The 23,449-nt window shown below is 36.9% G+C and overlaps 1 protein-coding gene across 2 annotated transcripts; it reads right to left on the bottom strand.

Annotated features, from left to right (window-relative positions):
• Window positions 1–116: 116 nt before the first annotated feature.
• On the bottom strand, window positions 117–22,935 carry LOC132283304 (protein ENHANCED DISEASE RESISTANCE 2). 2 transcript variants are annotated; one of them, XM_059785243.1, is made up of 23 exons: window positions 22,319–22,935; window positions 22,070–22,219; window positions 21,619–21,693; window positions 19,265–19,318; window positions 17,337–17,402; window positions 16,919–17,019; window positions 11,807–11,874; window positions 11,609–11,725; window positions 11,425–11,465; window positions 11,234–11,334; window positions 8,346–8,441; window positions 5,418–5,482; window positions 5,234–5,305; window positions 4,957–5,112; window positions 4,324–4,550; window positions 4,215–4,254; window positions 3,958–4,118; window positions 3,752–3,853; window positions 2,860–2,904; window positions 2,636–2,776; window positions 1,475–1,570; window positions 1,272–1,373; window positions 117–423 (listed from the first exon to the last, which is right to left on the bottom strand). In XM_059785243.1, exons 2-23 carry the CDS (start codon window positions 22,205–22,207, stop codon window positions 289–291), a joined length of 2,199 nt encoding a protein of 732 aa, XP_059641226.1. In that variant the 5' UTR covers window positions 22,208–22,219; window positions 22,319–22,935; the 3' UTR covers window positions 117–288. The 2 variants fall into 2 exon arrangements, with proteins under 2 accessions (XP_059641226.1, XP_059641227.1); XM_059785244.1 differs by having other exon boundaries at window positions 22,070–22,216.
• Between the last annotated feature and the right edge of the window lie 514 nt (window positions 22,936–23,449).

Raw genomic sequence — 23,449 nt, 5'->3', positions numbered from 1 at the left:
TTTCTTTTCCTTTTCTCGTGTGTGTGTGAGTTGTCCAGGCAAAAGAAGGAAAAAAAAAAAAAATGCCAAACATGAAAGATGGGGAAAAAATATGAACCACCATGATTATTCAACAATTATAGAACTGCAAAGAACCTACACCTGCGCGCCTTTTACTACTTTTATCTTTATGCAAAAACCCCAATCAGAGGGAATCGTTAACAATTTCATATAAGGAAAAATAAAAGGGGATGACAAAAATTGGGAATTGAACATATGCATATTTAAACAAATAATTCAATTATAAAATCAGCAGTAAGTCATGGTTTTGACTTGGTCTGATGGATCCGGTTCCAACTTTGGGACTATAGCAGACGACAGCTCTATATGAGAAACACGGACAGCACCCATTAGTCTCTCTGGCAACTCATCCATGCTGTTTCCCTGTGAGGAACAACAACAAACAATGCAAACCACTCCATTAACTCAAGGTAAAGACCATAAAATTTCTACTCAATGTGGATATATATTGTAACATAGGAAAGTTCGGGAGTGATTGCGGAAAAAAAAAAAATACATGCTATGATTCACTAATCCTATTCGCCTGGCTAGTATTCATCTAACACCTCCTGCGTGATTTCATGTCATTTTCTTTTCTTTTTAGTATTTCTTTCCACACTTCTTCTAAGCACCCTGTATGAAGCCGTTTATTTTCTCTTTTTCCCCAATAGAGATATCTTCAGTGTCCCTAGTGAACTTTGAAACTATCTTCTAACAAAATTCATTACAACATGAGATGGGACGAACGATAAAGAGAGACAAAATTGAGCTTCAGAAGCTCTCATTATGCAGACATTTACTTGCAAATTGCAATTAATGTATTCCATTGTTAGGTTGTTGGCTTCCTGAAGTTCAACTAAGGAATGGATGCAAAATAGAAACTGTTAACAAGGACATGCGAGGTTTTATTTATTTGTTTGTTCTTCGATATCATCAACGAAGATTTAGAACAACGGTGAAAACAATACTTTGTAGTTCTCCTAAGCAAAGATTTATGACTTTTGCTTTTCAAATGGTTGCAGATTTTTTTAGACATAACAAGGCTTAAGAAGCGTGAGGCTGTTACAAGCTTATCTAATTAGACAGCTATTGCAAGGTTTAACTCCACCATAAGTTCATAACCCCTTCCCACTGAATTGTGTGGAGCATAATAATCCTATGGCAACTGTAGGCAAAAAATCCCAGCAAAGAGGAAGACGAAGTGATCCCATTAGTCTTTGAAATGTAAATACCTGTACAAGGAAAGCCATGTCAACTACCAGCGTTGTAATTACACCAACTACAAGCCCCAAAACTCCATTGGCAACAGTAGAAGAACCAATGTCAACATCAATCTACATAAAGAATAGCAACATTAAACTAAAAACTAATGCTATCAAATCAAGCATTTTTATGGGTAACTTCAAGTATAAAAAAAGGGAATAAGGATATTCACTTCTAGGTATGTGGGACCACGGATATAGTTGCAATCAACAGCTTTTCCTAATAAACAAGGAGTGCTTCCAACACTTTGGCGCACAATCCATGAACCCTGCATGATTGACAACTGAAAGTCAGAAACAAATAAAAAGGGGAAAAACCAAAAGTAGAACAACTAGGAACATCCTTAAAATGAGGGCAATAGGCGTTTTCATATCAGAAAAACTATGGGAAAGTTGTCCTCATTAGAGATGAACCATTGAAATATTGAATCTGTAAATACATGCATTTTTAAATATGTCCATTCCCCATGGGTAAATTAAGCCATGGCATGTCCTGACTTATGCATGATATTGAATTAACACCGTCTAAAGCATCAAGACCATTTTCTGATGCAAGGCATGGCATATTTTCAGAGTGGCTGGAAAAATATCCAGGAGCGCATCTGCTAGATCCTGAGGCTGCACGTCAGGTTCAGTCAACCTGACTCCAACCTGCCCAGGCCAAACAATAGGCCCACAGCCTCAATAATTTACTGGATTGAGCTGCACGCTCAATGTTTAAGATATGATATCAAGTTTGGATGGGTTTGGATTTATGATGGCGCAGATCCCAGAACAGAGCCCAACATGATTACTATTCACTTCTAGTAGTAAATAAAGGGTCATAGCTTGGTGCACTGGTAAAATAGCGATCATTCAAGCATGAGAGCATGGGTTTAAATTCTGAGAGCAGTCACTATGTGCAAACACTGTCAAGAGTTAGGTATGCAAAAGTCTACCCCCTCCCAACACCCTCAATTAAGGGTGACCATAATGGATACTGACCCTTTTTTCTAGTAGTAAATTCCACTAGACCATATTGTTAGTTATCTGGATATATATTGCCAACAACTAGAGCAATTCTTTCCACTAAAAGGGAGAAATATGAAATGAACCAATCGAACCTATTAAGTTCAACAATGGCAAGGATGACTGTATATCAAATTATCAATGGTGTGCCAACTTAACATCTCTATATATGAACGAGATTCGAGAAAGTATTGTTACATTATTTGTTTGGTTATCTTACAATAATGTTGGGACGAAATTGCCTTGCCTTCTTTCTCATAAATATTATTTTTGGGACAAGTCTTCAAGCATTCTAACAATAATTTTCTAATATCTGAGATAAATACCTTGGGAACTGAGGGGATGAGCTTCAATCTACTGTTACGGAACTCATCATCACCATCAACAAACCGTTGCAAGAGAGATCCAGGTACTAAATCCTTTGTCACAAGATAGAAAACCATACTGTAGTGTGTCGAACCAGGTACCTTCAAATATTCAAAATTAATTTTCCCTTCCAGCCTCTGGAAGCATCAAGTTTAAATTCAAATCAGCTGTCCAAACAACTTACTTGCAAATTTACAACCACGGAGAAAAGTCCTTTCTCAGAGGCAACCTACACAAAAAATTTATATGAAGGCTCATAAAACTGGCCAAGACACAGAATATAGATGGGGCAATAGTTTGGTACAATAGTAAAAGCTAGGGTTGACAAGCATGAGGACTCATTCAAGTCAGAGAGCAGCCAACTTGTGCAAAAATAATGCAAAAGTTTAGATCTATCTCCAATTTCCACACCCTACTCCCGCAGTACCCTGCATAGATGGGAACATGGCAATGGCCTTTTTTACACAGAATCTAAAGGATTCACTAACAAATCAATTACATATATAGATTCCAAATAGTTCTACAATATCGAAACTCATTAATGAAGTTTCCAGTTTCAGAAAAAGTAAGCAGACGTGTTAAAACTCTGCCAAGGATTTACTGGTTCAACAACAAACCAGCATATTCAACTTATACAAGTTATGACAAACCCCAATGAGTAACCAGAGCTTCCTAAAGGAGCTACAACCAGGTTCAAATAATTTATTGTCTTTTCTTTCTTTTTCTATTTTATCTTATTATTTAAAGATTTGTTACTATTATTTGTTTAAGGGGTGGCAGGCCCCAGCAAGATCATAAGGAGTGGTAACCTCAACAAAATCAACCAAGAGAAGCGTCTCCAGATAGGCAGAGGCATAATATATTATTATTAATCCCAATCCATGGCAGAAACTAAAAGAGGCAAGCCAATAGACACACAAGTTGCCTGATCTATACATGACACGTGTTGGAAAAAAATATATCCACCCCCCATTCAAAAGTTTTCCGCATGAATCAGTAAGTGTTAAATTGGGGTGAAATTCAGAAAAAGAATGAAAGGAGAGACCACGCGAGAGACAAAGTGTAGCGTATAATACTTGTGCAGCACAACCATGGCGCCTGGCAACATGATCCATTCGTTTTGTGTCTTTGAACCAATCTACAGCAACGAGATCCATTTGATGTTTACCTGCAGGTATCTTCAAATACAGATGGCAACAACAAGACTAATAAGGTCACAAAATTTTGCACCAAAATACTCGAGAAGCACCTACACAAAAAAGCAAGCAAAGGACTAAGGGACCTTTGATTTGTCATAGCAAAACCGCTTGCTACGAACTCTGAAGTTGTTACCATCGGATATTCTCCAGCAGTCACGACCATTATCACGGTCATCACGTCGTAGGTTACCCGAGAAACAAGACAAATCAATTTTATCTGTAGGTTCTTCTTCAATTGTTTCACCTAATGAAGATAATTGAGAATAATTCCTCATTATTTCAATATAAATAATCAATGCTAGATGAATAAATAATAAAAAAAATCCTTAGTCATCATTACCGGTTCTCTTGATTTCATTCTCCATACTGGTTGAGCATGCCTGAAAAAATTTCAACAAATACATTATAAAAGATACAGAAAATTATGAGTGGGCATGTATAAAGCAAACCTCTTGGTCCGCTATTTGGAATTCTTCATCCTCATCAGAGTATTCATCCAACATCATGCCATTTCTGTTTGCAGCATTCATTTGATCAGGAAAACTAGAATTCGCAGAAGACTCCTGGGGCTTTTGAATCTTCCTTGAAGAACCAGAAGCTGATGCCATATTAACCATAACTGGGATTCTTGGAGGAGCAGTTCTTTCATCTGTTTGAGAAAACAATTCACGCAGTCCTACAAGAAAGAAGAAGCAAAAATAAGGATTCAATACAATAGAAAAGAGAAATGGTTCGTATTGAAAGAGTTAGTTTAGACAAGAGATGTGAAAATTAAAGAAAGAAAAATGATAGAATCACCAAAAAGATGACAAGATTAATGTACCCACCTTTCTAATTGTTGCTCATCATCTCAGCTTAATTATAGTTTTATTAATCAGAATGAAATTTATAATGCAAAAAAGAAAAGAAATCCCAGAAAATGAAAATTAAAGTTTATCAATCAGGACAGAAGCAAAGCAAAATTTGAGTACTGCTCAACAGAACAGAAGGAACATGTAGTGAGGGGTAAACACGATTAATAAAAGACAATCTGCAAGGACAATCCAAATTCTTACAAATATGAATTAAACACAACAACTCACCAGCAACACTATTTAACATCTGAAGGAGACAATGTTGCTGAAATGATGAAACATAACCCACCCCCCACCCTTTCAGATCAATTTGCATAAGATGCTGCACCTGTGTTCTAGGCCTCCCATTCCGAGGTTTCAGAGGGGAAATATTGAACCCTCCACCTAAGAACATCAAAATACATAAGAATGGTGCATCACTTGTTAGAATACAATAATGAAGCTGAAGATCTATAACACAATTTTTTCATTCACGACGAAGCAAAGAAAAAGCAACTGTATTTACTCTCTATATGGGCCCGAACAAATCCTGGTTGTGGACCACAGTTCTCATGCTCCCTAGAACAAAATAACACAACTGCACAGCAACAAAAATCAATCAAAACTCTATGGTGAAAAAGAAGTGGGAAAAGAAGAAGAAGAAGAAGAGTTAAAAGAATGAACTAGAAATGGTCACTGAATGCACATACCATAACTCCCGTCGTCATTTCGGCGCCAATAACGCACATAGCAAAGGTCACGGGGCCATACAAACCTGCAATAACAAGCATTGGTAAATATAAAGAGAAGAAAAGAAAATTTTCCAATCACACTTTCCCCCAAATTTTTCTCAAAATTCTATTTATGGTTACTAATGGCAAGTTTGCATATGAAAATTATATGTCCCCCCATTTCAATTATTATTGATATTTAAATTATTTGTTCTATATGAGTTCAAGAAAGAAGGAAAGGAATGCTCAACACTTGGACAACCTCATTTATCGGATGTCAACATGTTCTTCTCTCCATTCTTCTCATATCATTTATAGTCATGCTCTTAAAAATATACATTAAGAATTGCATTCAGTGATCTCTCTTTAAAATTTTAATTTCATATTACTAATTTGGCTCCTGCAAAAGAATTTTTCTGCCTCCGCCCCTGAAAAGCACATAGAGTGAGCAAGAATCCTAATGGGGGCCTCGATTTTAAGATCACCTGGACCTGTCAATGGAGTGGATCCAGATCCGGATCCGAATCCGATTAGTTGGATATGGATTGAACAAAAAAATCTGATGACCCAATTACGATCCGAATCAGATAATCCGTTAGCTTAACAAATCGGATATAGATTATGCTGATCCGATCCGATTAAAATTATTATAATAATTATTTATCAATAATTTTACATATATATATCTATATATATATCAATACTCCTATTAGAATTGTATTAGAGGTAACCCAAAAATCCAAAAAAAAAAAAAAAATCATAACGTTATATATACAATAGTGTGGTGTTCTCATCCACATGCTAATAAATCTTTTAATATACATACTAATAATATCATACTCTTTATAATTATATATGTTAGTAAATATGATTTTAATCCAAATTCGAATCCAATTCGATCAAAGTCCGAGCTAAATAGGATATGGATTAGAACATTTAGTCCAAGAACCCGTTAGTGATCCGAATCCAATAATCCGTTTGCTTAACAAATCAGATATGGATTTGATCGATCCGATCCAAATCTGATCCATTGACAGGCCTACCTGGAGTCCATGGGGCATCCACAGTGGATGGGCATGTGTTTGTGTTAAGAAGTGCAAAGAGTGTGATCGCTATATTATGGTAAGGGAGCATTATCATTTTAGTTTGTTCAAGATTACCAAATACAGGAATCCACCCCAATTAGGGCACCCTCCAATCTCTTCTATTTCTTCTGTCCTCTCTCCTTTTTCCCCAATCACTCTTGTCACAATATCCAAATGACATCATACAATCATTTCCTCCTACCCTCTTCTTACTCTATTCCTCTCTATTTACTCTGTTTATTCTTTATTTTTCCTCAGCTTTTTTCAATCCAAGCATCTAGGATTAATTAGAGAAGTGATCAGAGGATTTAGAGAGACAAAAGGCACCCAACCGCTAAAATCATTAGCAGACGATGCCACCGTAAATAAAAATTAACTCTAATTCCCCACCATGCTCATGCATAGCATAACCTATGTCTTCCATACCACGACACCTTTCATCAGCAAATCACTAGAAATGAAGTACACATTTTTTGCATTTCAAACTTTGGAATGCATAAGAAAGGGATCAGTACAAATTACATATATCATCCTGATGTTAATTTTTAGCATAAAATCATATAAATCTTGTCCCAGTGCCATCCCCAGATGGGCACAGCCGCACAAGACCTGGCACAATTAATTATTATAGAAGTTGCTAAATCAAACCAGCAAATGACATGCCAAAGGAGGACAGAAGGATTTGAAAGTTCTGAAATATTGAGTTTAAGCAACAAACAAGGAATTCCAAGCAATCAAATTTCTTTTAGGTGTTCTACCAAGAAAACTGGTGCAGTTTTAAGCTGCACATGCAAATTGCACCACTTTCCTTTCTTCTTTTTATCCCCCATTTCCAGTAGAAGCCAAATCACCTACCAAGTAAACTTTCACTCCAGCAGTCAAACTTCAGCTTGATCACGAAAGCATGCAACTAAAAAAATGAATAAAATTACCAATGCAAGTAGGTATCATTGCTTGGTGCAGTTGTGAAAGGTCGGACTATGATATGTGAGAACAGAAGTTCAAGTCTAAACGCAGCTACTTTGTAGGAATAGTGGCCTAGGTAAGGCTTGTAACCAATCCCTACCTCCTAACACCCTCGATAGAAGGGTACCCACACTGGGTAATGGCTTTTTTTTATGCAGATTATGACTCCACTCAATAGAACAACAACAACAACAAAAAATTAATTTTCAGAAAATGGAGTTAAATCTGATACCATGATCTCATGCAGAACATATATTTGGAATACAGCTGCCAAAGTAAGATATAAACAGGAATTCGATAATATAAAATTTCTCAAAAAGTAATTTGTTGTAAACACCAGCAGCACCCAAAATTGTCTCCCTCTTACCCTTTTCTCTTGAGAAAGCAACCAAAAAAATTTATTCTAACAACCTAAAACATAGTAGGGTCCTTTTTTTTTCCCTTCCTTTTTCTGCAATAGGTAAAGATGTACAAACCCACTTTGTCCCAACTGAAACTGAACCCTCAACCTCTTTTTTTGATAGGTGGAGGACATACCACTCAAGCTAACCCACCAGTGGAGCAGATTGCAAAAATCATATTGTAGGCAGACATCACATTACAACCGTTTAGTCTTAAAATATCATATTATGACTCACACAAGGCACCAGTTAAATAATTAAAATATCAAATTATCACAGAAAAGCCCACTTGAATAGAAAATTTAAGTTAGAGAAAGTTGTAAGCTACTATGCATGTGCAACTTGTTCTAACAAAATGATACCCACCACAATGGAAAGTTGAACTTACGAATAATGTAGTGTACGTACTATTGTAAGCATAAAAAGCAAGTTCCATGAGTGGGAGAGAATATTACATAGAGAACCAATCCAGCTGAAGCCGATGATAGAGTATTGCCGTATGTCCATCTACCTCCTCAACTAAGCTACCATACTGGAAACTGCAGTCCCACCTATACACAACATAGAAAATCAATTTGTCATAAACACCTAGACTACAATAACAATATAAAATCAAAATTCTGTAGAGCTAATTGTGGACATCTCAGGTCTTCTCTAGTCAAGCATTTTCAAGGTACAAGGAGCAATTTTGGACCATGGGCATCAGAGTGGCACACATGTCAAGATATTATATCATCACCACCTCACAAGATAGCATAAAAATTCGTCAATGTGCAACTTAAGTAACAGAAAATTATACCAAAAAGACCAAGTGTTACTGGTTTGCTTTGGGAATTTTATCACTTCAATAATGAAAAAAAAATGAGATTAATTGAACTGATGATGATATATAAATCAAATTATATGCGAAAGTAAAGTAGTAACTAGAGAATAACCAGGAAACAATCAATAATAACTTACCTGACATGGGATCAACCACACATAAGGAAAACAAAGCAACATCTAAACTGTGATTTAGTAGGACAGACGATAAATTAAAAACATGCAAAATTAAGGAGGGCATACAGAAAGCAAATTTTGAAATAAATAGAAAAAATGCATAAACAGTATAAAAATAAATGCATTCGTGAGAAGCTAGAGATAGACCCAATACATATAAGATGAGGCAATATAGATAGAGTGATTAATGAAACTTCACTCAAGGTAGTAAGAATAGGCATGATAGGTCAATGATCTAATAGAAGACAACACTAGATCAAGCATTGTAGCATGAAGTTCAAACATAGATTCATCTGCTGTTCTGGCAAAAAAATCACCACACTACGGACTTCATTTTGGATATTTCTTACGTCAAACATCAGCGTGATCAAAAAATATCATTAACTTGTAATTGACTTTTTTCTTATTGGGAGAGGGGGAACAAGAAAATAAATGAGAGAGAATTTTGACAGGTAGAACAATCAACCAACCAAATCACCAACAATTTTACTCTAGTAGCATTAGCTCGTTCAGTAAGCATATTTTTTTAATAGAAGTTGATATCTTTTGTCTCAGTCTTTCCAAAAAGCTCACAATTCAAAATATGAGAACAGACACGATCCCAATCATTTCATTATCCAGACTTGTTAACTATACAGTAGTTGAGGTAAGTAGACCTTACTAAATCAAAGCTGTCTACCACCTCCTATAAGTATGAAAAACAAGTTAATTTCTTACATTCTTATGAACTTGCAAGTCATGCTATGTATAAATTTAAAATTGCACATAAAAACTATAATGGCCCTCAGCAATACCAGATCAATGCTTTAAAGGTAAAATATTTCCCATGCATATGACTAAAAGAGAGAGATAGGTAATGTGCAATCGAGATATCTTTACTTGGGGGCGGAATAGTCTAAAAATGCTTCTATCATGTCAGTAAGAGAAAGAAGTTCGCAATAACTCAATATATTCTTACAAACTTCAATTTTCTTTTATTATTATCGGTTTTCTTTTTATTTTTCTTTTTTCTTGGGGAAGGGAGGCACCAATGGTAGTTTCACAGATCACAAGAAGACCATTGTGATTCAACCTTATATACTTGTAGTCTTCACAGTGCCTTCTGTATATATTTACATTCTGCAAGTTAACGACTGTATATCAATGATCTAGCTGTCGAAGTATTTACATTATGCACATAAAATAGATTTTTTTCTGTGACAGATTAATTATAATCTCACACATACTAGTATTAGAAATGTAAAAGTACAGGCAAGGAGATCTTAATGTGTAGCTATATGTAGCAAATAATTCTAAATTTTCACAAACTGGCCCAATTTCGGAGATCTGAATAATTTAGTTGTTTAAGTATGAAACACGGATAAGAGCATGGATTTCAAGATATGATGTAAGGAGCTTCAGATCATTACAACATAGCCCTCATTATATCACTAAAGGAGGAGGAACAAATCATTTGAAAATTCATTCACAAAAGATTAGGGGCAAAAGGACTCTTTTTAAAAATATATAAAATTGAGATCTGAATAATTTAGTTGTTTAAGTATGAAACACGGATAAGAGCATGGATTTCAAGATATGATGTAAGGAGCTTCAGATCATTACAACATAGCCCTCATTATATCACCAAAGGAGGAGGAACAAATCATTTGAAAATTCATTCACAAAAGATTAGGGGCAAAAGGACTCTTTTTAAAAATATATAAAATAAGATAAAATAAAATAAACCTTCTGTCATGTTAAGGACATAATTTAGCAATGAATATTGTAGTGGAAAATTCAACTAGAGTCTATCACTGATATAATACAAGTTTTGGATAATTCACCAATGGACGTCAATAAGTTTGCCCCTCAGAGTATCAGAAGAAAGTATTCCCACAATGCAATAAGCAGCACTATTTAGAGACGTGCTATACTGCTGCACACTTGTATCTATGAAAGTGCCACTTAAACATTTCCTGACATGACATTAATGAATACCTTCATAAGTTGTCCAGAAAAGTAAAAAGTGCTATGGCAGATGGAAACATTAAATCGAAGTGATTTCCCTTCCTAAGAGGTGCAGAATTGATGCACGATCAAAAATGTATGGATTTGATAAACTCAGTAATGACAGTGTGAGTATACTATATGGAAGCATATTAGCTCTAAAAGAGATGGAAAGTCAAAAAAATAAAAAAAGTGTGCCCTGTCTCTCCAGTCAAAAGTTATAAAGCGAACAAGCAATGAAAGCGAGCCTACCGAATAAAATTATCTAAAAGAATGTTCCTCTTACACTGAGAAGCACAATGAACATTTAGAATAACTAATCCACAAAAATTTTAACCCAAAAATAAAGAGCACTTACTCAAACCGTGTTGCATCCATGCTCATTACAAGCTCAAATATTTCTTCACAGGTAGCCTCCACAACCCCAACAGCCTTCATTGCTCTACTACAGCTCTTCGGCTGCATAAAAAAACTATACATAAGGATGTGGTCTGGAAACAGCCCAAAATCATGCCAGCAACGCAAGCTAAACAGAAAAATTATCCATACAAGGAAATCAACTTCAATAAGCTCTTCAAAAATGCGAAGTCCTGCAATAAATCATATAAATATATCACTAATTGTGAGGGATGTCATTATAACATTGCAAGTAACTAAATTATCCCATGACCCTCATGAATAACTTATTGTGATTGTCATCCAATTGGAATTAAAATAAAGAAGTATAACTAACCATTTTGGCATTGAAGAAGGCGCCAATGCTTTCTAGAGAATGCTTGATTGTTGATATTTTGGTTTGACAAGTCTGCGTCTAATTCCCGTGTCCAGTCAAATACAGATTCAGGAGGACCTTTCAAATGAACATTGATGGTGAGGTATAGATAATACACCTATTTATTCAGAACTAATAAAAGATGGAAGAGGGAACTACCATTTCCAATTGTTGTTCTCCGCAACAAATTAGGATGAGAATCATCTTCATCCTCTGGGGCACTAAACCTACACATATTTAATAAAGTGTGCAAGGTTGAAGCAAACTTTAAGTAGGAGCAGTAATATTCCAAGTCAGGTTTTCTATAAAAGTATATATCAAAGTAAAAGGTAAAAATAAAAGTGATTCTCAGCAATACAATCAGAAATGCTTTGAAAAAGTAGCATACATTTAATAGAAGGAACAGTTACAAGACAACACAATAATTTACATCTGCGAGTGTGAAGGCTTGAAAATCAAATTCAGCAAATAATGTCATAAAAAATTAAATATTTGGCATTGAAAAGAAACTGAAACACCAGTAACCCTAAAAGCCCACTTTTGACTATTCACAGCCACAGCACAGTCACTGACTTCTTTCCATTTTAAAAGCATAAATTTGAAATCCAAAAACCCTTTCCCTGCCCATACAAGCCTTCTCCCTATTACTCAGTGCCCTCAAAAAGGTTGCTGTCCAGCAATTCCAGTAGTCCTTTCCCTAAATTTTCAATAACAAAGACCTCCAGAACTTGCCAATTTCAATCTCTTGCCATCCATTAACGCCTAGGAGCTGTTCCCCATATTAAACTGCACACCTATAAGCTTCCCATAGTCAAAGCCACGAAATATTCAGTAGTATGAAGCACCATTTTTAGTTTAAAAGTGTTGTTCTGTAACAATTTTGATAAAATAACTTAGAGGGGAGATGTTTCATTTGTCCTACATCACCATATAGCAAGCTTGAGCCTCTATGAGCACCTCTACCTAGTACATAAATTTGTGCACTCCTTCCCATGCCCAAACACAGCAAGTCCTCCACCAATAAGAGGCTTCAATTTAAACAGCCTATCTTTTTCACTGAAATGGTGCTTTTACCTGGAACTGATGTTGCTGCAAGTGCGCCATCTGGAGCGTGCACCCCCAATCCCCCATCTCCCCAACTCCGGTCAGTGAATTGATGAGCACACTGCACACACATAATTTTCAGCTGGCAACTTTCATTCACTCTTCGCACTTGCTAGGCAGACCTTTTAATCGCCTTCCTTGAACAAAGAATTGCAACGGAAAAATGAATAATTCCTTCAATTTCTCCCAAGATACCTATCTTCAGAAGGCCAAGCACGGGCACAACTAACTCAACCAGTGAACCCACAAAACCAAAAATATCACCAACCTAAGAACCACCAGAAGTTTACTTTCACACATTCCAAAGATTCATCAAACCTACTGTAACGACCCACTCCACCACATGATAATCATACCAATTCCCACACCCATTTCACAAATCCCATACATATATATATAGGTAAAACATGGAACTGACCATTATATATACATAATCATCACATTTAAATCAAGTAGAATTTACAATCTCAAAGAGAGACCAAGTTAAACACCCCTACCTCTTAAAAGAGCAAAACCCCCAATTTCACCAAGGATGAAAATGCTCCAAACATGAAACCAAAACCGGAGAAATATTCCCCTCGTAGAGCCCGTAGTTTTTCTCTTCTACGACGTTGCTGGAATCAAAGCCGAAGAGAGTCAAAAGAAGGGTTGAAGGTGTAGATCTAAGAGTGGGGAGAGAGAAAGGGAGATGGAGAGAAGAGTTGTGGGTGGTTGGCCAAACAATGGCCCTCTCTTTCCTCCTTTTTATACCACCTAACCCCCTTGACTTAAAACTAAACCTCTACCTTACACTTGTGCGCTATATATATACATATATATCGCATAACATCCCACAATCGCCAAGTGTATCCTTAAATGAATTTTAAAGTGTCACAACAACTCCCAAACACTAGGCTCGGTCAGTGCCCACTTGCCTAATTTAAGAGAAATGGCTCAAATAGCGATTTCATGAGTCCGGAAACTCCCGGAAAAGCCATTTTTCTCTATCAATCCAACCCCAGCAGTCATGCCATTCTAGTTCCCAGGTCCTAAACTCTAATTATCAATCCCATATAACCATAATAGAAGGTCACATACCATATACAGGAGGGTATTTCTAAAGATTCAATCACAACACCTTAAACATAAGATCCTCAACACAAGTCTGCACACATATCAATCACATGCTCCACATACTACGTGTGTAATCACCCATTGAACAACAACAACGACTTTAGTTCCCTTAAGATCATTCCTAGCAAAAGAAGAAGGTGCTCTGGGGTGTCCGGGATTTTTCTAGCTTTTCCGGGAGTTTCCAGACTCATGAAATCGCTATTTGAGTTGTTTCTCTTAAGTCAGGCAAGTGGGCCCGGACCGAGCCTAGTGTTCGGGAGTTGTTGTGACAATTTAAAATTCATTTAAGGACACACTTGGCAATTGTGGGATGTTGTGGGATATAGATGTATATATAGCACACAAGGGTAAGGTGGAGGTTTAGGTTAGTCAAGGGGCAATGTGGTCGTTTGAGGAGAGGGTTAGGTAGTATAAAAGGAGAAGAGAGAGAAGGCCGCCATTTGGCCGGCCACCCACAACTCTCTCCATCTCCATTTCTCTCTCCTCACTCTTAGATCTACTCCTTCAACCCCTATTTTGACCCTCTTCGGCTTTGATTATAGTGACGTTGTAGAAGAGAAAAACGATGGGTTCGACGAAGGAAATATTTCTACAATTTTGGTTTCTTGTTTGGAGCATTTTCATCCTTAGTGAAATTGGTTTTGCTCTTTTAAGAGGTAGGGGTGTTTAACTTAGCCTCTCTTTGAGATTGTAAGTGCTACTTGATTTAAATGTGTTGATTATGTGTATATAATGGTCAATTCCATGTTTTACCTATATATATGCATGTATATGTATGGGAGTTGTGACATGGGTATGGGAATTGGTATGATTACCATGTGGTGGAGTAGGTCGTTACAAATGATATCAGAGCCTAACCCAGCCAGAAGTGTGGGCAACGAGGACGTTGGGCCCCTAAGAGGGGGTAATTGTGGCGACCTTGTGAGCGGGTGTGAGAGAGGCACTGGCAGGCTATGGGCGCACAATCCCTTGGATGTGGAAAAGGAAAGTACTATATATGTAGGATAGATACACTCCAGATGGTATGAGGCCTTTTACGGTAAAACCCAAGAGCAAAATCGTGCGGGCTCGGACCCAAAGAGAACAATATCATACTATGTGGTGAAGTGGGCTGTTACACCTACTATCCCCAACAACACAGAAACCTTGAGAATATCATAGCAATAGCCAAATAGCCAATGCCTCAGAAAATTGCCCAATTCCATAAAGAAAGCACAAGGCCAATTACTCAAACCTAATGCAGTCTGTTGGATCTTGGGAATACCAAAACATCAAGCCTTAAAAGGCCGGATACTTGATCTCAGGTCTCAACTCCATGGCTCCTCTTCTCCTCTCACCTAATAATAACACGCAAAATTTTCTTCTCATGGAATCTGAACAAACAATAAATTGTTAATTGATACCTTAAGTGGGAATTTTAGCATGCTTTCATAAACACCCAAGAGCTTCCAGTAGAACTGCAGCATAAGCTGAGAAACAGCCCATTAAACACAGTTAATGAAATATCAATTACAAACCACAGAAATGTCTGGAGGCATCATAAAAACAATCCAAATCCTGCAATCATACATCACACTCTCCATCCTAAGAGACAGCACAGACTCTGCAGCTCAGAAAATCTTCTGCAGCACGACGTTAGAAATTCCAGGCCCTCGAATCCCACATAAACTTAGGCAACTTCAGAAAATTATGATGTCATTCCTGCTATCTTTGTATTCTAGTGCTTGTCTCCCACTTGACATACCTCCACTATATCCAGGAAAACCACCTTATCTACCTATCCCTCGTTAACTACTACACTACCGTTACATCCTCCATGCCTATTCCTTCTTTTCTACCGGATCGATCATAGTGATCCTGCTACAGTGAAAAATATGCTAGATGTGCTCAATTAGGTGAAATTTTTTACTCCGGTTGGTATTTGGTAAGCACTAAGTAGAGGAATGTAGCAGGTAACTCAGACCATTCCAATAGCAAGTAGATATATAATTAGAATCAATAAACTATCACTTCCTCTTGCTCTCGCTTTCTCACGGCTTTACAGGATTGCTTCTAATAGACAGGCCATGGTGGTTAACTGTTATCATCTTGATAATGAGAGACTATCCTAAGATGTTCAGTTCAGGAGGCCCTTTCAGGACTTGGAGATTGAGGAGGTCACTCGTTTTTTTGAGTTGTTATACCGTCAGGTAATTGTGGTTGGGGATTCTGATTGTTGGCATTGGGACCCTAACTCTTAGGGCCGCTTTGAGGTTTGGTCCTTCTTTAGGTGTCTCACGGCTGGTTCTGGAGGCCATTTCCCTTAGAAGTCTGTTTGGCGCTCCAAGACTCCTCTCAAGGTGGCTTTCTTTGCCTAGACTTTTGTCTTGGGTAGGATTTTAACCCAGGATAATTTGAGGAAGAGGAATCAGGTGGTGGTTAATCGCTGTTACTTGTGCCTGTGTGATGAGAAGACAGTGGATCACCTTCTTTTACATTGTAGTATGGCTAGGGACTGCTGGGATTTGATGCTTGGGTTATTTGGGATTCCCTGGGTCATGCCTCGATCCTTTAAAGGGTTGATTGAGGCTTGGAGAGGTTTTTCAGTTGGGGCTCTCGTTCGGGATGCTTGGAGGGCTACGCCTCTTTGTATTTGGTGGTGCATTTGGCTTAAGAGAAATAGGAGATATTTCAATGGAAAGGAGAAGCCAATTTTTATGCTTAAGTTCTCTATTATTTCCACTCTTTTTTGTTGGGTTTCAGGGAGAGATTATAGATCTGTAGAGGAGATTGTTGTTTTTTTGGCTTCTTTGAAGACTTGAGGCATTTTTTGGCCTTGTGTATTTCTTTGGGATTCGCTCCCCTTTTGAGCGCTCTTTTATAAAAGTTTACTTATCAAAAAATAAATAAACTATCACTGAGCGATATTAAAAGAAAAATTACAGAAGTCAATTTTCAATTAGTACTTGAACGTTGCAACGAGAAGAAAAGGCGAAGAAAGTTTAATAACAATATTATCACTAGCACCATCAAAATCCCCATGCGCACAGCAAATAAATTGAATCAGATACTTACTGACTTTCATGATCTGATGAGGAAGCATTTCTCCCACTATCCATCCCAGATTTATATTCAAAAGAAATGTATTTGTTGCCGTTAGCTAGTGACCCCTGATGCTGCACATCATTAACATGCCATCAGTTCCACTTTCATCCACACAAGAATATTACAAAACTACATGGTACGATTGAAATGAACCATCATCTATCATGTAGATAAACATTTATAAGAAAATCATTTAAAAAAACACACACACACACACACAAAAGATTAAATTAAACATTGTGGACCTGGTTCACCAAAAATGTTTTGTTGTGACTAATAAAACTTAAAGAATACAACAATTTGAAAAGGCAATCCTGAACAGAGATGCTAGGAGCAGAAAACATGAAATGGGGGCAGGGTAATGTTACGTAGTTTTGAGAAAATAAACCTGATCTATCACGGACTCAATTTTCTCTTTCCAGATAAGTGCCTCCTGGATGTTGAATGCTGCCATCTGGAAAAAGAGTGCAACCAATACATGTAATTTTTCTCCACCAGGCAGCCATTAAGTTAAAGCAGTCAGAACAAAAATATTATGAAACATAAAGGAAAACACAATGACCGAGGAAGCACAGAAAGCTAGCCTTAAAACAACACAATCTCATTCTAACATTCACAAAGCCAGAGAAGCAAAGCAAGAACTAAACATGCTTGTTGCAGTACCAAAAAATCGTGTAATACTTCACAGTTGTATCACTTTTTTCGGCAATTATACAAGTATAATTGAAACTGGAGAACCAAAAATTATTTGCAAGTGCGAAAGAATGACAAGACTTGTTAGGACAAACAAGGCCCAAAATTGATATGGAAAACTATTACCTGCATGCCAACCACTAGAAAAATTACAAGAAATCTATGGATACCTAGGCTTAGGTGAACACGCGGCAACGAGAGCATATGGACACATCAGCATCCAAATGATCTTACGTGGTTCCCAAAGATCTATATCACACCTCATCCTCTAGAGTCGCTTGAAGACCTCAAGGAACCCCTATTCTAATGATAAACCTCGAGCAGACTATCGCGGGCTATCCTAGGTTTCCGCCTAATATAATTGCATACAACCACTTTATTAGACTTTGAGCTATGGTCTTTGATAATACCAACGTCATTACCCAACGGTTATTCACTCCTCTGCCATTATACAAAGGACACCAGGCCCACATCTAAAAGGGAGAAAAAACCACCTCTCTCTCTCTCTCTCTCTCTCTCTCTCTCTCTCTCTCTCTCTCCCCCCACAGAGCTACCCTAGGGGTCAGCCACCTTGGACCCTTTTGTAGTACATCTGCCATGTTGCTGGTAATGCCTCCATCCTATTCATTGAACTCGATATCTACATTTTGACGACCCCACTGGGGAGGTATTCTTGTGACGTAGAAGACAAACCACAACACAACGTAAAAGAATTAAAGGACGCAAAAAAAGATTATAAAAGATTCAGTACAGCTTGTTTAGTAAATATCAAATAACCATCATAACTTCCCTAAAATGACTTCCAGTCTGTACACTTCACTATGCCCCCAATTCTTGGGTAAGGAAAGATAAGCAGCATTGTGCATGACTACTAAGATCAGTACAGGGAATGGTGTACCATGTCATCCCTGATTTTAATTTATATGATTGAGTGGCACTCTGCATAATAATGCAGCGCTGACATAACTCGAAGGTCATACAACTCTTAAAAGCAACTTTTTTTGGTGTCAGTTCAAAAAAGTTCAATTCAAACATAATGAATTTATGCAGTTCAGATAAGTTAAACCTTGGAATCATTGCATAACAATGAGACCAACTCATAATAGGGAAAATAATAAAGGCAAAATTGAAATGAAAATATCAGCTACAGAACAACAGCAATCATCAGCTAAATGGAAGTCCAGCTTATATATATATATATATATATATATATATATATATATATATTATATACAATACATTAGACAAATCAGTGCCTAAATCCTTCAAATGTAGGCCATTAACCAATCTCAGTGCCATCAGTCATGCTGCTAACAGTGGTGGACTAAGCACATACCTAACTTTGGATTAATTGCAGAGTAACTGCCCTTATATGGAGCCCATGTTCTCACCCCTAAGAGCTCGAGCTTTCACAATTGCAAAAAACAACGGCCCCATGAATTTTTATTTTTTTATTTTTTTAAAAGTATGACATGAATAATTAAATTAAACTACCAAAATGAAAAGAAAGGTAATAGCAAAGGAAAATTACCAATCACTTGAACACATTAAAAATAAAAAAGCATACTTCAAGCACAATATCTTCATCAGCAAATACAGAAAAGGAAAGCAAAGGTCACGCACCGTAATTCGATGGTACTTCTCCTTTTTGTTGTAAACAGACAAAACATAAACCATCTGCTCAAGACAACAGAATAGGTAAGACGTAATGCCAAGAAAAATTCATTAAAATACATTCATTTATAGTGCACCACAAAACCACTGGTATGGAAAGAATACAACTGTTGTTTCAATACCACAAGAGAACCGAACCCAAGAAAAAATCTCAGGAGATTTCTCATCAAAGAAAATTAATTCTTCATTAATTGTAAAGTTAGAATTCCAAACAAAATTCAAAATGTAATGGGAAAAAAATTTGCCTATGGAGGCATTCTTATTATTCCATATAAATGCACTAGAACCCAAATAACACCATTATAAATAATCATTCAAATTATCAAACATAAATGTAGCAGAATTTTAACTTTTGAAAAATTTTAAAAATATTTATACGGCGAAAAACAATTGTCACGATCTGCAACATAAAGTTGAAATATCTAGCGAAAATGGCAATAACAAGAGTCATAATATGCAAGATAAACTTAATATATCTAGATAAAAAATACATTTGACAAGTAATTGAACTACCTAACTTGAAATTATGACTTGATGAAAGCATTACTGCTTCAGTGAGAGAGCTGGAAATTTATTCTAGGGAGGCGAATTCAGATTCGCTGGAAGTTAAATTGCATGGTTGCAAACATAAATCACACTTAATACTTCCATTATTTAGGAGTTACTTTTGGATTTGGTTCATGATTAGTTGATTATAAACTGAAATAGATTTGAGGTTTTTAATATATTTTGGCTTGAAGGTGCAAAGACCATAACCATGATAAAGACTACGAGATTTTGGGAATTCTGTGAAGGGCAACTTTGAAATTATTGGAAAATATAAATGAAAAATTAGAATTAAAAGAAATTGAGTAGCAGTTGCTGCCCCCATTGAGCCCAACTTTGCTCCGTCCTAGACAAGCTTCATGCCTTTCAAATTGGCAGTAGCTTATGGCAACAATTCTAATATCTTTAACATCCTAGTTTTAGAAGATGTATTTCTAACGGCAAGTGATATTCAATGGATGTCAACGCTTGCCGTATATATTTTATAAGGTAAAGATACAACTCAACTTAATAAATCATGAAATAATAAATTGTTGTTTGATGAAATTAGTTCCTTGCAGTAGAAGAAAGACAAATTATGGCATGTGCTTGGGGATACAGTACCAACAAGTCAGGGTAAAGTGTAGGAGCCAGAGGTTGTTTGTAGAAATGAGCCATGGAATTGGTACAATGAGATGCATGGATTTTTTTTCTTCTTTTTTTGGTTGACGATGGTGGTGTAGGGCCTCTTAGAGCACCCCATAGCAAAACATTCAGAATATCAAAACACGGGCTAGTTGTGGCAATCACAACCAACTAACAGCTGGAATGCAATCCAAGAAAAGACCTCAAACCAGAGTTGTTAATCTCTTAATGATAAGCAATACTGTCCTATGATATGAGACAGATATGCACCAGCTTGATATGCATCCTCCTTGTGCATCAAAGGTATATTGTATCTTACAAGAAATAGTATCTCCTATAAATTTCTTCAACAATTATTAGAGAGGGATGAGGAGGAGGAGGAGAACATCTCACTAAAGGAAAGAAGCAAACTGTAACAGGAGAATGGTAACCCCTGGTCATGCTGCATTTTATTCACTTAACAAAGAGGAATGGGGGAGGATAAACTAAATGAAACTTTAACTTCTTCCAGCCTCACTTTTCTGCAGATATCTTTCATCCTTTAACCTAACTACTTGACAATTCTTTTTGTAACCAAATTTTAGGTAATAATGCTGACAACTGTTTAGGTACACACATCCACTTTTAGGTCTTTCTTATTGATTTCTTTTTCAGTCACCACCATGGATGACACACATCCGTCTCACGTGATAACGTTGATTCAATGAACTCTTTGGCATATTATATCCCACGTCAAGAAGGCAAAACATAGTATTGGCACACTAATGCAAAGCATTAAACTAGAAGGAAATAGCCCAAACAAAAATGTCAAGGATCGTCCTAATACTGAATCCTTCCCTCTTTTTTAGCAAGCATTTCCTTGGCATATAAACACTAAATTTTAGGCCGTTCTGTTCTTAGGAGCAAGGGAAACTTAAATGGATTTTACCAAGATGTATGGATTTAATCAATATCTTAACTGTTCATCAAATTTGGAGATCATGCCAAAGGCCGTCCTGTTCTTAGGAGCAAGGGAAACTTAAATGGATTTTACCAAGATGTATGGATTTAATCAATATCTTCACTGTTCATCAAATTTGGAGATCATGCCAAAAAGTGTTCCATTCATCTATTTTCAAATCATATATACTCACATGTCCATGATGGGTCTTCAAGCCTCGATCCTCCACCCTACAATTGCCATCAATAAGAAGGGTCTTGATTGGAACCTAATGAAACACAAAAGTAAATCTACAAATCAATTAAGAAATCAAAAGGAAAAAAATCCTATATTATATAGTGTACAAATGTCATAAAAGTTATTGCATCAAAGCAACCATGTAGTCTTATATGCTTTCAGATAAGATTCTTATGTTATTTTCTCCAGTTCAATTTTAGTACGAGACACAGAAAGCTAAGTTACTACTACTACAGAACAAGTGCTTTTTCAAAGAATATGCTCCTACTTTGCTGAAAAGCATATTTGCAGAAGAAATTCAGACCTGTAATGATAATTTCCGAGAAGGAAATATAATTCACATCCCACCAAATATCAAAAAGCTGTAAACAGAAACCTAACTAGGAAATTCAAAATCGAGGCATTACCACATTATCCTGAGGCTTCCTCTTGTAATATGCGAGTAATCGAGACTCAAGCACGAAATACCGCATATGAATAAAGGATCGTCCAATCCTCCTCCGCCCATACCGAACCATCCAACCTTCATAAACTACCTTGGACATGGCGGACTACTTCTGAAACAAACAGAATCCACCAATTGAATTACTCACTCTCTCAAAGAGTCCAAAACGAACGAACCAATCAAAATGAAAAACTACGAGAAAAATTCTCACAAATCCACAAGCAAACACAAATCCAGAAAATTTCTCGCGAACCAATTCAAACGCGACCTAACTAACTCGATCAATCATCAGCACAACAAGAATCCTTCGATTCCGCGAAATTAAACCTCTCTTCAAAGCAATCCTATCAATACCAGCAGAAATTCAAAATTCAAAACTACGATCGCGAGACTCGTCCACTCCAAAACGATCGAAATCACAAGGGCAAATCAGAGCCTCCGCATTGCGGTGATTCCGAGAACTCCAAAGAATCCTCCGCCCAGTTCTTCGTTCGAAGATCATCAACCGATTACGCACGATCTGCTTCGCCTGAATTGTGCCTGTATTCCGCAGAGAGAGAGTGTGCGTCTCTCCGCTGTATATATATACACATTTACATGAGCATGAGTGTATATATATATAGAAAGAGAGAGATACAAACGTTTTTGTATATATATATATAACACTGAAGATTCAGGAGAGAGAGAGATATAGCTTCTCTCGATCTATGCCGCCTGAATTACACTGAAGATTCAGGGAGAGAGAGAAATAGAGAGAGAATTTTTTTTAAGAGCAATTGAATTAGTTAGAGAGAGAGGAACTATGGGATTATCAAAAAAAATTGAATTAAATAGGCCAAGTACAAAACGTTGTGTTTAGTATTTTTTTTAAAACTCCTTTTTCTGTATTTTTGACAAATGAGTCGTGAGTCAAAGTGCCGGCGAACTGCCGGAACGGCGAGTCGGAGGCGAACGGAGACTCCGAGGGGTGATCGAACGACAGGTGAAGTGCTCTAAGATTCTGACTGACTAAATGAGGAGGTTCCAAGTAAGCAAACGAGGACAATGACTTGGATATAATGCCACTTGGCAGGTTACAATTGGAGGATGATGTTAAATCTTCCTTTCGTTCGTGACGCTTTCCAGATTTTGAAAAATGATGGTGCGAGGGTACTTTTTGATTGGATCTTGTATCTCAAATTGAGAAAACATTTTACCGTAAACGAAATTACGATATGCTTGTGAAATGACGTAAAGGGCCTTACTATTTGCAGGCTTGCAGCTGACATGATTACACGTTTCGATGCACAGCTAAGCTGCTCCATTACCTTACATGTGAGTACAAAACTCTTCATTCAAATGA

Source organism: Cornus florida, unplaced genomic scaffold (genome assembly GCF_030987335.1).
Source record: "Cornus florida cultivar Cherokee Brave unplaced genomic scaffold, ASM3098733v1 CherokeeBrave_3.0.0_Hap2_Chr11, whole genome shotgun sequence".
Classification (NCBI taxonomy): Eukaryota; Viridiplantae; Streptophyta; class Magnoliopsida; order Cornales; family Cornaceae; genus Cornus; species Cornus florida.
Note: the sequence above shows the minus strand (reverse complement) of the source record. Positions and strands in the feature narration are given on the sequence as shown.